General features: G+C 44.0%; 1 protein-coding gene across 1 annotated transcript; it reads left to right on the plus strand.

The window, feature by feature from the left end:
* The first annotated feature begins 241 nt into the window (after positions 1–241).
* On the plus strand, positions 242–16250 carry LOC120032486 (endoplasmic reticulum resident protein 27-like). Its single transcript, XM_038978591.1, has 7 exons — positions 242–467; positions 1227–1405; positions 11858–12001; positions 12133–12249; positions 12485–12610; positions 12986–13180; positions 16176–16250. The coding sequence occupies exons 1-7, from the start codon at positions 242–244 to the stop codon at positions 16218–16220; spliced, it is 1032 nt and encodes a 343-aa protein (XP_038834519.1). The 3' UTR covers positions 16221–16250.
* Positions 16251–16473: the final 223 nt, after the last annotated feature.

A 16473-nucleotide genomic window follows, 5' to 3' on the forward strand; every position in this document is an offset into this window, starting at 1 on the left:
ACTAGTGCAAATCTGCGCTGGTCAGGGATGGAACCAAGGACTGGAAAATTCTGTGCCACCGCCTCAGCTCGCATGAGAAGTCGCATGACCACCTAGATAGTTTCCAGAGGTGGAAGGAGCTGGAGATCAGGCTGCTGTACTGTACAAGCAAACTATCGATGCCCAAGCCCAACGGGCTATTGACGGAGAGACTACCAACTGGCACCAGCTGCTACAGAGGCTCATACACCTGATACTATTAATGGCCACCCAGAATATTGCGCTATGTGGGACCACCGACTGGCTGAACAAGCCAAATAATGGGAACATTCTGAAGTTTGTGGAAATGCTGGGTATCTTTGATGGAATCATGAAGAAGCATGTAAGGAGAGAACAGCCCAAAGACACACGTGTGAACTACCTTGGTAAAAGAATCCAGAACGAAATCATTGACATGCTGGCAGAAGAGTTCCAGCAGACAGTGTGCAGTGAGCTAAAAGCAGCCAGATATGTTTCTATAATTTTGGTCTGCACACCAGACAAGAGCAAAACAGATCAGATGACTACAGTGGTGCATTTTGTTTCAACCGAGGATGATGGGTCAATGCGCACGAGAGAGCACTTCCTGGAGTTTAGTGAACTACTTGACGCAACGGGGCGGGCATGACAGAGTTGCTCATCTCCAAACTACAGAAACATGGCATCGCCATCATGAACATGAGAGGGCAGGGGTATGACAACGGGGCAAATATGCAGGGGAGGCACAGCGGAGTTCAAAAGAGAGTGCATAATATCAATACAAGGGCATTTTTTTGTGCCATGGAGCACGCACTCACTGAATCTGGTTCTCTCTGATGCATTATCGTGTTGCTTGTAGGCAGCTGAGTTTTTTAACACCATCCAAGAGATTTAGACATTTTTATCTGGAGCTACACACAGCTGTGACGTGCTGAAAGAGCACGTGAAAGATGGACTCCCCTCAGCACCATGAGATGGGAGAGCCGGGTGGAGGCTGTGAAACCTGTGCAATACCAACTCGGGAAGAATTATGATGCCCTGTGCTAAAACAAGGTTGGAGGCAAACAGCATTGCCGCCAAGATGAACAAATTTGGCTTCATGCGCGCAGTGGTCGTTTGGTATGACACATTGTTCAAAGTGAAAATCACCAGAAAGAGTTTGCAGGTGGTGAGTTTGAACCTTTCACAAGCAGTGGCTCAACTGAACTCAACCAGGGTATTCCTCCAAGACTACCACTCCGATGCAGCTTTCGCTGGCGCATTAGCAAGCGCAAATGTGTTGGCAGAGGAGATGTGTATCGTGCCCTGTTTCCGAGTGCAGCCCATTGGCCGTCCCAGGAAGAAGAGGAGTCTGTTTGGCTACGAGGGAGAGGATGAGCCTGTGACTGACCCTCAGCAGAAATTCGAAGTACATTTCTTTAATCAGTTTCTTGATTCTGCTATTCAGTCCGTCAACGAGGGCTTTACGCAGCTCGAAGAGCACAGCAGTGTTTTCAGCATCCTGTACAACACCCCACCGTCAAGGACATGGACACTGTAGTGCTTACCAGGGACTCCGCAACACTCGAGAGGGCCCTTACGTACGGGGATTCCAGGGACATCGACACAAAAGAGCTGTGTAATGAGCTCAAAGTCTTGAACAGGAGACTGGTCAGTGAGGCAAAACCACTCGACGCACTGGAGTATATATCCAGACACCAAATGGCCTCCTTGTATCTCAATGCCTATGTTGCCCTGAGAGTTCTTCACACTCCCCGTGACAGTGGCAAGGGGAGAGCACACATTCTCCAAGCACAAACTACCTGAACTCTACTATGAATCAAGAGACTCAATGGACTCGCCACCATATCAATTGATCATGAATTGTCTTACAAAATCAACCTCCAACAAGCAGTGCATGCGTTTGCTTCCAGGATGGCCATGTGAGTCAACTTGTCTTGAAGGGAAGCGTTGTTCATACACTCATATTCATTCTATCACTGAGTCATTTATTAAGATTCATTATTTATCGCCTGTTTACTTTGTATACATATATTTTCAAATAGAGAGAGATTAGGATGTAGTCTCTCTCTGTCTCTCTCTCTTCCTGTCTCTCGCTCTCTCTTCCTTTGTCGCTCTCTCTCTCACACTCACTCTCTCCATTTGATTTCAGGACCATGGACAGCTAGAAAGAAAACATCACTGACTGCAATGTAGCTCAACAGCAGAGGAAAGAGGCCACTCTATGCGGGCCACAAATTAAAGAAATGCTGAAACTGATGTTGGACAATCAAATTCAATATGTAAATAAAATACATTTGTTAAGGCTGGGTCATTGACATGAAGCTTATTTTACACTGCTCCAACAAATGAGGCACTTGCTTCCAAAGCTCAAATGATCTGACTCTTTTTTACAGTTCTACAGGAATATTAAATGATATGTTAAATAAAAGTGTAATTTTATTGTGTCGTGGCATGTGTGATAACAGGTGGCATATTTTTTAGTAAATAACTCGGTTTCCTCATATAGGCAGTTGGCTGCATAGTGATTGCAACATTGTAACTTTCCGGTAAGGGACCTCCTATATGTGCACTCGAGCACCAATCATCGAATTACATAACTGGAGCCTATTTCTTCCTATTTAAAAAAATAAGTGGTGAGCCTACCTGTTTGACAGACGTAATTGTGCTATCCATAGATGTCGGTATAGCCAAATCCTCTAATACTGTCGCATGTACTCCTTAAATACCTCCGTGAAGGGTTTGGTGTATTTGGTTAAAACCAGGGCTCGAATTGAGTGAGGGTATCCCATACCCTTTGTTAAAGAAAAGTGTAACTACTGTTTGCTTTAAATGTAGAAAGTAACTACATACAAGGAATCCAGATTATATAAAGCGTTCTATAACAATGCTTAACTCTGTGATACCTTATGGTAGAAACAAGCTTTCAAATGCCTGCAAAAGAGGTGACTCCGATGCATATGAGGATGTATTGATTCCTCTCTATGCCATTCTGAAGCTGAGCTGCAGCCTATAATATTATTCCATGAGTCTGTTATATCTGGAGTACCTCTCCTGTCTTATCTGGTGTCCTGTGTGAATTTAAGTATGCTCTCTCTAATTCTCTCTTTCTCTCTCTCTCTCGGAGGACCTGAGCCCTAGGACCATGCCTCAGGACTACCTGGCATGATGACTCCTTGCTGTCCCCAGTCCACCTGGCCGTGCTGCTGCTCCAGTTTCAACTGTTCTGCATGCGGCTATGGATCCCAGACCTGCTGTTTCCAACTCTTCAGAGACAGCAGGAACGGTAGAGATACTCTTAATTATCAGCTCTGAAAAGCCAACTGACATTTACTCCTGAGGTGCTGAATTGTTGCACCCTCGACAACTACTGTGATTATTATTATTTGACCATGCTGGTCATTTATGAACATCTTGGCCATGTTCTGTTATAATCTCCACCCGGCACAGCCAGAAGAGGACTGGCCACCCCTCATAGCCTGGTTCCTCTCTAGGTTTCTTCCTAGGTTTTGGCCTTTCTAGGGAGTTTCTCCTAGCCACCGTGCTTCTACACCTGCATTGCTTGCTGTTTGGGGTTTTAGGCTGGGTTTCTGTACAGCACTTTGAGATATCAGCTGATGTAAGAAGGGCTATATAAATAAATGTGATTTGATGACAAAGTTTTACCTGCACCTGTATGCAGACGATACAGTTGTGTGCTCTATCGCCCGCCCTGCTGATCATGCTCTATCTGAACTACATTACGCTTTCATTATTTTGCAGAAAACCTTTATTTCCCTTAAATTATTATTGAATACATGGAAAACTAAGTATATGTTGTTTTCTAGAGTACACAAAAATGATGTAGTTCAGTGTACGTACCTAGTACGGTGTATCAGTATATACGTTAAGTTATCTTTTTAAAAAACATATTGATGAGTTAGTTAATTAAGACGCTGAATATAAAAAGGGGCTTCTTCTATAGAAATAGGTCAGGCCTCTTGCTTTATAGTACAAAGCAGATAATTCAATCAATGTTCTTACTGGTCCTAGACTATTGCAAAATCATCTATATGAATGCAGCTGCCACTTCATTAAAGCCTTTAGATGCATTTGACCCTAGAGCACTTTGTTTTATTATGGGTGCAGGTTCAGTACACATCCCTGCATTCTCTATCGTAAAGTAGGCGACCCTCTTTGAGGTCACGTAGGTCAATTCGTTGCTCTCTTTGCCTTTATAAAGCTCTTTCACATACTGTAAACTCCCTCTGTAGCTAACAGTTACAATAACCATTAGATGTACGAGTCAGAGTTATCATACACAGTGTCAGGGATTGCTAACTCTGGAAATTCCTTTGGTCTGTACAGAGTTCGGTAAATCAGCTCTTTGCCCCTTACTTGTGGAATAATCTCCAAGCTTCTCTAAACATTGATGTTTTGGTGTCTCTAGGTTAATTCAGACTGCTGAATGAGGCCTGTTACAACTTACTTAGAAAACCTTTAAAGGCGTTTGTGAAACCATTCAGTCATGGATGTATGTAAACATATCTAATACATATTGCTTGTTACAGAAGACTACTGTTGTACATTGAATAGCCATTCATCACTGTTACACCTTCTTGATGTGATGGTTCTCTATGTCTGGACATGTTTATAATCCACATAGTGTGAATAGTGGTTTCCAAGAAGTTATTACCACCCTGAACCTGAATTTGAAATTGTCCTTTATGATCTTTCTTACCACTATAACTTTGGGGTTCTAATCCCCCTCTTTCAAAATCCCCACTGTGAACAAATCTTTAACATTCATGATCCTTCACTATATTTATCCCTAAACCTCCCACAAGAACTATTGTCTATTGCTATTCTCAATGACCTTACTGGCTCATGCTTTGCTTTGGTCATGTGTTCTCTTGTGGGTCTATGATTTTAATTACAATATAGAAATGATGTTCTTGGCTCAATTACTAAAAAGTGCATGTGGTCCCACCCCTCCCATGTGTTCCCAGGTACATATTTGGGAGCCCATATTCATTCAGGATGTAAGGCTTACTAGTTATGGCAAATGTTAGGAAAACTTGGTTGTTGTAACAAAACAAAAAACAAAACAGCAACGTTTTATACTTTGACCAAATCTTTTCACATACGTTTTATTTGGGTCTTTTTCATTTACTACGTTGATTGGCTCCAGCCCTTGGAAGCTCGGTGCATGTACAAAGAAAAATAACACAATTCAACAATTGATGGATGGTGACTAAAATAATGACATTGCCAGTAGTCATGTTAAGGTTTTCAATGTTTTATTGGTGGAGTTTATGGATTTGCATGTGGCTGTGCATTATATGGTGTCGGCATAGGAAAGAGGATCTGATCATGCCTATTGGTATTCTTGATCAAGTCTTGATCCAAAAAGACACACAACTGTTATGGGGTTAATTCCACATCTGCTTGCATTGCTTGGTAGTGTATTATCATGGTATGAGACAACATAAATAATACAATTTAAGTTAAGTAAAAATAAACGATATTATCCTAAATTGAGAGATGAATAAAAAATGTGTTATCACATCAACATCAAAATCTTTCAGAATGTACCTGTTTTCAGTATAGAATGACATGTATACAGAATATATTACAACTCTTTATGTTTTGTCTTAATGACTGTTCTTTAGTAAATAGGAAACTCAACAGTGTGTTAGTCCGAGAAACATTAACTAGATAGTTGTTTTATGTTTGTGAAACCTTGAAATGAACACAATGAGAAGTGATTTTGTAACAACAGTTTTGAATGGGTAATTGTATCAAATATATATCATTGTATGTTTGAATTAGCGCTCATATAAACTGTTTTCATCACTGCCTTGTAAACCCATTCTTGTAAGTTGGAGCTACTGTACGTGATTGTCTGGGGCTGCTGTACAGATTTGAGCACTCGCCAAGATGTTGACATTTCTGGGTATGTCTCACCTGTAACATGATAATAGTAAAGATTATGATGGTAATAATAATATTGTTATATTATATTTATAATAATAAAAATCTGTCAATCAACCATATGTCTTTCTTAAAAGCCTTTTTTTGCATCAGCAGTTGTCACAAAGCGTTTTAGAGATACCCAGTCTAAAAATCCAAGACCCATCAATGCATTTGTCGAAGCACAGCATCTAGGAAACACTCCCTAAAGTCATAAACCTAGGATTACAGTTTTTCTCAATTGCTAAAACACTAAAACCCATTGGCTGAACAACGTTCTCAGTTGCCTGGACTCATTTAGCTAATTATGCAGTCTGTTGTCAATACCTTAAACCATTTCACATGGTAAAACACAATTTGCAGATCTCACGTAGACTTTTCAGCAAAACTCTAAACACATTCTCATTCTCAAAACACATTCTGCACTCTAATGCACATGTCATCCATACTGGTAAACACAAGTGGCAACAATCAAATACAAATAGAGAACACATGTCATTGATTGAACACAACCACTCAAAATTGATTTAACATCAGTTTCCACCGAGCTGCTCAGGTAAGGGAATGGTTTAACATCAATGGGCAGTTTATGAACTTGTACCTCCCTCCATACTCGCCTTTCCTGAATCCGATTGAGGATTTTTTCTCCTCTTGGAGATGGAAAGTGTATGATAGACAACCCTACACCAGAGTAAATCTGCTGCAAGCCATGGATTTAGCCTGTGGTGATATAGGTGAGGAATCATGTCAGGTCTGGATACGGCACACAAGAGGCTTCTTCCCCCGTTGCCTCAGGAGGGACAATATTGCTTGTGATGTCGACGAAGTGCTCTGGCCTGACCCAGCCCAAAGACAAGAAGAAGCACATTGATCACATGTTTACTCCTTTGATTTGTGTCCCTTTTAGTATTGTATACTGTAGTACAGTGCATTGTAGGCTGTATACTGTACAATGGACAAATTGTATGGTCCTGAACATTGTGCTTTCCATTTATTACAGTTTTTCCAAATTGCTAAAACACAATTTTGCCAACTAGGCTGGTTTTATCAAAATACTTAACACAATTCACAAAACCACACACCCAAACTGCAAAATACCTCATATATCCTGCAAAATGAAGCACTGCAACCAAAACTACATATAGCATTATCAAAATCAAACGTTTGCACGAAATGGCAGACACTTCATTCATATTACCAGATTTTTGTCAAACCACCTACACACTGTTGGGCATAATGAAAAGCACTCTCATCTTTAGTATGCTTTGCCATAATACTAAAATAGTTCAAATTGTAGAAAATTCTTCAGATGCTGTTGAAACATTTTATTTTTTATTTTTCACCAAACAAGTCAGTGCAACATATGCACAGCAGATATATTTACATTGGACTGAACAAAAATATGCTCACAAAAAAACAGTAAACTGAAAAAGAAAATTGCACAAAAAAAATGTGCAGAAAAAATATATAGAAAAAAAGAGGCAAGAAAAATAATTAGGCAGCATCTTGCCGCACAGCTGGGTTTGGCCACAACGCCTCGTCCACATCACAGCTGGGTCTGGCCACAACGTCTCGTCCACATCACAGCTGGGTTTGGCCACAACGCCTCGTCCACATCACAGCTGGGTCTGGCCACAACGTCTCGTCCACATCACAGCTGGGTTTGGCCACAACGCCTCGTCCACATCACAGCTGGGTCTGGTCACAACGCCTCGTCCACATCACAGCTGGGTTTGGCCACAACGCCTCGTCCACATCACAGCTGAGTCTGGCCACAACGCCTCGTCCACATCACAGCTGGGTCTGGCCACAACGCCTCGTCCACATCACAGGCAATATCTTCCCTTGCCAGACATCGAGGGAAGAAGCGCCTTGAGTGCCTTATCCATCCCTGAATCGCACCCACATCAATCTCATCACATGCCTCTTCCATAGCCTACACAAGAGGCATGTGCACAAAGGGCTGCTGGTCGTATACCTTCCACCGCCATGCCGAAAATAACTATTCTATGGGGTTCAGAAATGGTGAGTATGGTGGGAGGTATTGCACGAGTAATGGTGGGTGGTCAGCAAACCAGTTTTGGACTGGGGCTGCACGACGAAAGCTCACGTTGTTCCATACTACAACGTACCGGGTTCTTTGATGGTCTGCATCATTCATACGCTCTGGTGGTATGAGAATGTTGTGGAGTCTGTCCAGAAATGTGAGAATATGGGCTGTGTTGTATGGTCCAAGGTTGGCATGACGGCGGAGGACACCATGCGTATTGGAGATGGCAGCGCACATTGTGATGTTCCCACCACGTTGGCCAGGAACATCTATAATGGCTCTGTGGCCAATGACGTTTCTCCCCCTTCTTCTGGTCTTTGCTAGGTTGAACCCAGCCTCATCTATAAAGATGAACTCATGTGGGATTGCATGAGCATCCATTTCCAGTACTCCCTGAAAACAAAGAACAAAAGCAGTCAATATGGTGTTATCCAGTACACTGGGAAACAATGTTGCGTGTAGTGTACTGCAGTCAATATTGTACTTTCATCCACATATGCTCGTCTGACCTCTTTGTTTCTTTGAGAGTTTCTCTCAAACGGCACCTTATAAAGCTGTTTCATTCTGATTTGGTTTCGCTTGAGAATGCGAGCCAATGTGGACAGACTGACTCGTTGAATGTTGTTGAATATGGTGTTGTCTTGGATGATGTGGCTTTGAATTTCTCGTAATCTGATTTCATTATTTTCCAAAAACAAGTTTACAATGGCAGCTTCCTGTACCCCGGTTAACATTTGGCCCCTTCCTCCACCATGGTTGCGTCTCTCAGTCCTTTAGAAAAACTAAAATATAGGGCTTGGACAATGCAGCCTAAAGATATTTCCCCCACAGTAGAGTAAATTCTACAGGAAATTTGTGCAGTTAGTGTATGACATCAGCCATTCATGACGTAAACAGGTGTCGCCCAACTGATACACTATGACTTGGGGTGTACTACATAGTGTGAAAGAAATTTTGGTTACATACCTGTACTCCAGTCTAAATGTCCGGATGACACAGGCGACAGTAAAACGGCTCAAGTTGGGCTGCACTCCCTGTCCAGCCTCTCGCATTGTCAGTCCATGGTTGATGACATGATCAACTAAGGTTGCTCTGATTTCATTTGAAAGTTGTTGTCTTCTTTGGCCATGAACTCCTCTACCAGCTCTACCCCTACCTCTCACTCTTCCTCCCCCTCTCATTCTCACCCTCCCTCTTCCTCTTCCTCTCTCTGCAACGGCTTCCATTGTTGTTGTAAAACAAAAGGTGCTCACCTGTGGTCTTTTCATAGTGCTTACTTCCTGATTGAAGTGGTAACAATTAACCATTGAGGTGTTTGGCCAGGTGGCACATGTATTGGCCAATTAGCTCATGTAGTGTCATTTTGAATGGCAGTGTTTTGAAATGGCAAACATGTGACTTTATGTCAGATTGTTGTGTCTTATGCAGAGAACCGTGTGCAGTGCATTTAAAAAGTGCCATTTTGAATTGCAAAATGTGTGTAAAGCAGAAAATGTGTTTAGACTTTTGGAGACTTGAGAAGAGGTTTTGCTCTCTGTGTGTCAGTTTAAATAATTGTGCTGTGCATGTCATTTTAGTGTGTTAGCAATTGGAAAAAACTGTAACAGTACTGACTGCCCAATAGATTTTGACTAAAGGACAAGAATTACAGTATCACAGAGACAAAGGACAAGAATTACAGTATCACAGAGACAAAGGACAAGAATTACAGTATCACAGAGACAAAGAACAAGAATTACAGTATCACAGAGACAAAGGACAAGAATTACAGTATCACAGAGACAAAGGACAAGAATTACAGTATCACAGAGACAAAGGACAAGAATTACAGTATCACAGAGACAAAGGACAAGAATTACAGTATCACAGAGACAAAGGACAAGAATTACAGTATCACAGAGACAAAGGACAAGAATTACAGTATCACAGAGACAAAGGACAATAATTACAGTATCACAGAGACAAAGGACAAGAATTACAGTATCACAGAGACAAAGGACAATAATTACAGTATCACAGAGACAAAGGACAAGAATTACAGTATCACAGAGACAAAGAACAAGAATTACAGTATCACAGAGACAAAGAACAAGAATTACAGTATCACAGAGACAAAGAACAAGAATTACAGTATCACAGAGACAAAGGACAAGAATTACAGTATCACAGAGACAAAGGACAAGAATTACAGTATCACAGAGACAAAGGACAAGAATTACAGTATCACAGAGACAAAGGACAAGAATTACAGTATCACAGAGACAAAGGACAAGAATTACAGTATCACAGAGACAAAGGACAAGAATTACAGTATCACAGAGACAAAGGACAAGAATTACAGTATCACAGAGACAAAGGACAAGAATTACAGTATCACAGAGACAAAGGACAAGAATTACAGTATCACAGAGACAAAGGACAATAATTACAGTATCACAGAGACAAAGGACAAGAATTACAGTATCACAGAGACAAAGGACAAGAATTACAGTATCACAGAGACAAAGGACAATAATTACAGTATCACAGAGACAAAGGACAAGAATTACAGTATCACAGAGACAAAGGACAATAATTACAGTATCACAGAGACAAAGGACAAGAATTACAGTATCACAGAGACAAAGAACAAGAATTACAGTATCACAGAGACAAAGAACAAGAATTACAGTATCACAGAGACAAAGAACAAGAATTACAGTATCACAGAGACAAAGGACAAGAATTACAGTATCACAGAGACAAAGGACAATAATTACAGTATCACAGAGACAAAGGACAAGAATTACAGTATCACAGAGACAAAGGACAAGAATTACAGTATCACAGAGACAAAGGACAAGAATTACAGTATCACAGAGACAAAGGACAAGAATTACAGTATCACAGAGACAAAGGACAAGAATTACAGTATCACAGAGACAAAGGACAAGAATTACAGTATCACAGAGACAAAGAACAAGAATTACAGTATCACAGAGACAAAGGACAAGAATTACAGTATCACAGAGACAAAGGACACGTTTGTGAGATGCAGGGTACAGTACTGTAAAAATAGGGGTACAAGGAGGAGGAAGAACAAAAAACTAAATTGCAAAGAGCAAAGCAGAGTAGTAATTTCAGATCAATTTTGAGCTACTATGATAGAACATGTTTTCGTTCATCAAAAGACAATGACGGAAAAAATAAGAATTTTTTTTAGATTAAAAATGTACTTCTCCCTGAGAATTGTATGTTTTGAACAATGTGTTTTCTATTTTTCGGTGTATTGTTTACTGACTGCTTGAGAGTGTATATCATTTTGATCACTTTGTTTATGATTTGAGAGCAGTGTTTGATTTTGAACACAGGTACAACTGTTTTGAGGCGAATGTTTCATTTTGCGAGAGGAGTCAGAGGTTATGTAAATAGTGCTTGAAGATGAGGTTTTGGCTTTAATGTTTTCAGGAAATGGAGCAAGGTTTCAGAAATTGTGTTTTAGCAATTGAGAAAAACTGTAATAATTCCCTAAAAATTGGATGTCATTGTCTTTAATAACTGTTGCAATACAAAACATTGAAACCTTGTTAAATATTTGTTACTTTGGTATATATTGAGTGAAATGTTAAATGGTGGACTGCCGTGTACCTGCTGGGGACCAAAATATTATTTCAAGACATTCTTTGAGGATGATTCTATGACAAATACAAAGGACCAAAATATTATTCACTGAAATTCACTTGGGCTAAGTGGCAATTTGAATCTCAAAAACAGACTTCAATAGTATATCACTGTAGTGAGTGTTATTAGACTCGAACATTCTCTCTCCCTCTCTGTCTGCCCCCTCTCTCTCGCCATCTCTTTCCCTCTCTCTCTCAGACTCCCTCAGAGGAGACTTTTGGCTACAAGGAGTTTGTGGAGGCAGCTAAGACTGTGAAGCATATCCCTGTGGCTCTGTGCAGCGATAAGGAGGCATGGGCCAAACTCAGCATCATGTCTGACACTATCGCCATCTTCAGAAAGGTAAACTACTACACCACACCTTTCACTTTGTCCATCAGAAATCCCCTGCTTGGCTTCCGTTACAACAACTTTGACAACAAATGTATGAGAAAATATCAACTGAAAAATGTGATCTATGTGTGTGTGTTCAGGCAGATAACCACCAAGACAACCTTCAGCTCTCTGAGACCAAGAAAGTGGAGGCGGACGGCCTTGCTCGCTTTATCACCATGAACGAGCTTCGCTACATCACCGAGTACAACCAAGTGGTAGTCACTGACCACAGCACTGTTCATCTACACCTTACACACTACTCTATACAACAGCACCTATTAACAGTTATACCAGCCTTGTCATGATTACACCTTGCCATCACATCTTTGTATTATTAGCCTTTCATGTTCAGTCATATAACCAGACTATACCTACAGACAGTTAATGTACTGTCACATGCCTCTGTTGATATCTATTTCCTATAGCTCTCTCTCTCTCCTCTCCTCTCAGACAGCAGTGGGTCTGTTCCAGTCTGAGGTGAAGGCACACCTCCTGCTCTTCATCAACAGGGGGAGTGGTGACTATAAAGAGCTCAAGGACCGACTAGGAGCTCTGGCCCCAGAATTTGTTGGCGAGGTGAGAGCAGGCAAGCAGCAACTGGACCTGAAAAGAGCGACTGAACAAAACCTCTGTTATATCGGCCATTTGATTCAAATCTTGAGATAATTTCCCTAATACCCTATTTGGAATCGGTTCTTTTGAATCAACTATTTAATTGAATCTTGAATTTAATATGTAAATTGGATCAATGAAGTCAGATGTTTTGAACTGCTCTGTGAACTGAGAAAAACCTTACCAAATGCGGGAGATAAGGAACTGTCCATCAACAAAATTCATATATATATTGAACTACTCGTCAATAAAATCACAGATTTTAGTTTTAGTTTCTGTTGTCAAACGTATTTGCTACAGTGTGCTCTACTGAATATTACCATGATTTCTTTGTCACAGTTCCTGTTTGTGCTGGTACACGGGGTGAAGTCCAATGAGAAATCTCTGGGCTACTTCGGCCTGACGTCACGTGACCTTCCCCGCGTGGGCATTTACGACCGCGACTCAGATATGAAGTGGCTCATGCCCGAGGGAGAGATCTCCACCGAGCGTGTGCGGGAATTCTGCCAGTCACTCATACTAGGCAATCTCAAGGTCAGAGGTCAAAACAAACCTGAGTTCCAATAGTATTGGTTCTCTTTCAAATGCCTTTGAGGGTTGATTGAGCCTGCCTGGAGTGCCAGATGGACAGGGTTTGCACTTTTTGGACTATTCTATTGGTTCCATTGTGCCAGGCAAGCTCAATTAAGAGCAGGTAAATACGTATTTGAAAGAAAACAAATACTATTTGAACCCATATCTATGGCTGTCACGTTCCTGACCTGTTTTCCTTTGTCTTGTATTTATTTTAGTTGGTCAGGGCGTGAGTTGGGTGGGTTTGTCTATGGTTGATTTTCTATGTTGGGATTTTTGTGTTCGGCCTGGTATGATTCTCAATCAGAGGCAGCTGTCAATCGTTGTCCCCGATTGAGAATCATACTTAGGCAGCCTGGGTTTCACGTGTGTTTTGTGGGTGTTTGTTTCCGTGTTTGTATTCGTTCCACACGGGACTGTTGTCGGTTGTTTCATTTTGTTATTTTGTTTCATGTTTGTGTTCAGTTTCGATTTAATAAATTATCATGAGCACTACCCACTCTGCGTGTTGGTCCGATCCATGCTCCTCCTCGTCTGAGGAGGAGAACGACTATGACGACCGTTACAGAAACACCCACCAAGAAAGGATCAAGCAGAGTGGGGACAGACAGCAGCAGCAGCAGAGACCGAAGACACAGGACTCATGGAGTTGGGAGGAGATCCTGGATGGCAAGGGACCCTGGGCTCAGCCAGGGGAATATCGCCGTCCCAAGGCGGAGTTGGAGGCAGCGAAGGCAGAGAGGCGTTGGTATGAGGAGGCAGCGCGGCGACGCGGTTGGGAGCCCGAGAGTCAGACCCAAAAATTTATTGGGGGGGGCACACGCGGAGTGTGGCAAAGCCGGGTAGGATACCTGAGCCAACTCCCCGTGCTTACCGTGGAGTGAGAGGGCGTCGTACTGGTCAGACACCGTGTTATGCGGTAAAGCGCACGGTGTCCCCAGTACGCGTGCTTAGTCCAGTGCGGGCTATTCCACCTTGCCGCACTGGTCGGGCTAGGTTGGGCATCGAGCCGGGTGTCATGAAGCCGGCCCAACGCATCTGGCCTCCAGTGCGTCTCCTCGGGCCGGCGTACATGGCACCAGCCTTACAAATGGTGTCCCCGGTTTGCCAGCATAGCCCAGTGCGGGTTTTTCCACCTCGCCGCACTGGCAGGGCTACGGGGACCATTCAACCTGGTAAGGTTGGGCAGGCTCGGTGCTCAAGAGCGCGTGCCCTCCTTCACGGTCCGGTTTTTCCGGTGCCACCTCCACGTAACAGTCCTCCGGTGGCAGCCCCCCGCACCAGGCTGTCTCTCCGTCTTCTCTCTCCAGTTGCTCCCACCTGTCCAGCGCTGTCAGAGCCTTCCTCCTCTCCAGCGCAGCCAGTGTCTGAGCTGTCTGCCTGCCCAGCGCTGTCTGAACTGTCTGCCTGCCCAGCGCTGTCTGAACTGTCTGCCTGCCCAGCGCTGTCTGAACTGCCCGTCTGTCCCGAGCCGTCAGAGCTGCCCGTCTGTCCCGAGCCGTCAGAGCTGCCCGTCTGTCCCGAGCCGTCAGAGCTGCCCGTCTGTCCCGAGCCGTCAGAGCTGCCCGTCTGTCCCGAGCCGTCAGAGCTGCCCGTCTGTCCCGAGCCGTCAGAGCCGTCCGCCAGACAGGAGCAGCTAGAGCCTTCCGCCAGACAGGAGCAGCTAGAGCCTTCCGCCAGACAGGAGCCGCTAGAGCCTTCCGCCAGACAGGAGCAGCCAGAGCCTTCCGCCAGACAGGATCCGCCAGAGCCGTCCAGCCAGGACCAGCCAGAGCCGTCCAGCCAGGACCAGCCAGAGCCGTCCAGCCAGGACCAGCCAGAGCCGTCCAGCCAGGACCAGCCAGAGCCGCCAGCCAGCCAGGATCCGCCAGGGCCGCCAGCCAGCCAGGAGCTGCCAGAGCCAGCCAGCCAGGAGCTGCCAGAGCCAGCCAGCCAGGAGCTGCCAGAGCCAGCCAGCCAGGATCCGCCAGAGCCAGCCAGCCAGGATCCGCCAGAGCCAGCCAGCCAGGATCCGCCAGAGCCAGCCAGCCAGGATCCGCCAGAGCCAGCCAGCCAGGATCCGCCAGAGCCAGCCAGCCAGGATCCGCCAGAACCAGCCAGCCAGGATCCGCCAGAGCCAGCCAGCCAGGATCCGCCAGAGCCAGCCAGCCAGGATCCGCCCCTCAGTCCGGTGCTGCCCCTCAGTCCGGTGCTGCCCCTCAGTCCGGGGCTGCCCCTCAGTCCGGGGCTGCCCCTCAGTCCGGAGCTGCCCCTCAGTCCAGAGCTGCCCCTTAATCCAATGGGGTTTATATGGAGGGTGGCCATTGGAAAGAGGCCACGGAAGCGGGGTTTGACTATGGTGGGGTGGGGACCACGACCAGCGCCAGAGCCGCCACCGTGGACAGACGCCCACCCAGACCCTCCCCTAGAGTTTATGCTGGTGCGCCCGGAGTTCGCACCTTAAGGGGGGGGTTATGTCACGTTCCTGACCTGTTTTCCTTTGTCTTGTATTTATTTTAGTTGGTCAGGGCGTGAGTTGGGTGGGTTTGTCTATGGTTGATTTTCTATGTTGGGATTTTTGTGTTCGGCCTGGTATGATTCTCAATCAGAGGCAGCTGTCAATTGTTGTCCCTGATTGAGAATCATACTTAGGCAGCCTGTGTTTCACGTGTGTTTTGTGGGTGTTTGTATTCGTGCCACACGGGACTGTTGTCGGTTGTTTCATTTTGTTATTTTGTTTCATGTTAGTGTTCAGTTTCGATTTAATAAATTATCATAAGCACTACCCACTCTGCGTGTTGGTCCGATCCATGCTCCTCCTCGTCTGAGGAGGAGAACGACTATGACGACCGTTACAATGGCGCAGTATACGTTTCAGTGGCTTTGATAATATGTAGAAAGAGGCAATAAATTATACTGTGTGCCCTCCATTTAATGTATCTATATTGCTTCTCAAAAACTTTTTTCATCTTTTTAGGAGGTGAAGCAGGCAGGAGAACCTGATCCTAAAACGGAGTTGTAAAGTAAACAAATAAATGAATGTAAATAATTAGCTTTGTGACAATAATTGTGTCTTTTTTGGAGTCAGTATTGATTTCTGCCTGAATCTTATGTAGGCTATGTGTGTGCTCTGGTGGGCATGGTGTGTGTTTATGTGAGGGCAAGTCTGCCATCTGCGAGTTGACAACAGCTCAGTGGCTACTCACCACTGAGATTTTGGATGTGATGGTTACAATCACAACTGACTGACCTCAGTAGACTAATAGGGCCTGGAG

This window comes from Salvelinus namaycush, chromosome 39 (assembly GCF_016432855.1).
Source record: "Salvelinus namaycush isolate Seneca chromosome 39, SaNama_1.0, whole genome shotgun sequence".
Taxonomy (NCBI): domain Eukaryota; kingdom Metazoa; phylum Chordata; class Actinopteri; order Salmoniformes; family Salmonidae; genus Salvelinus; species Salvelinus namaycush.

What these genes read in the sequence shown, in the direction of transcription:
- LOC120032486 (XM_038978591.1), top strand. Translation starts at nt 242, where the DNA reads ATGGCCACCCAGAATATTGCGCTATGTGGGACCACCGACTGGCTGAAC. An exon ending in ACCCTCAGCAGAAATTCGAA is followed by an intron (nt 1,406 to 11,857) that starts GTACATTTCTTT and finishes TCTCTCTCTCAG; the next exon opens with ACTCCCTCAGAGGAGACTTT. An exon ending in CCCCAGAATTTGTTGGCGAG is followed by an intron (nt 12,611 to 12,985) that starts GTGAGAGCAGGC and finishes TCTTTGTCACAG; the next exon opens with TTCCTGTTTGTGCTGGTACA.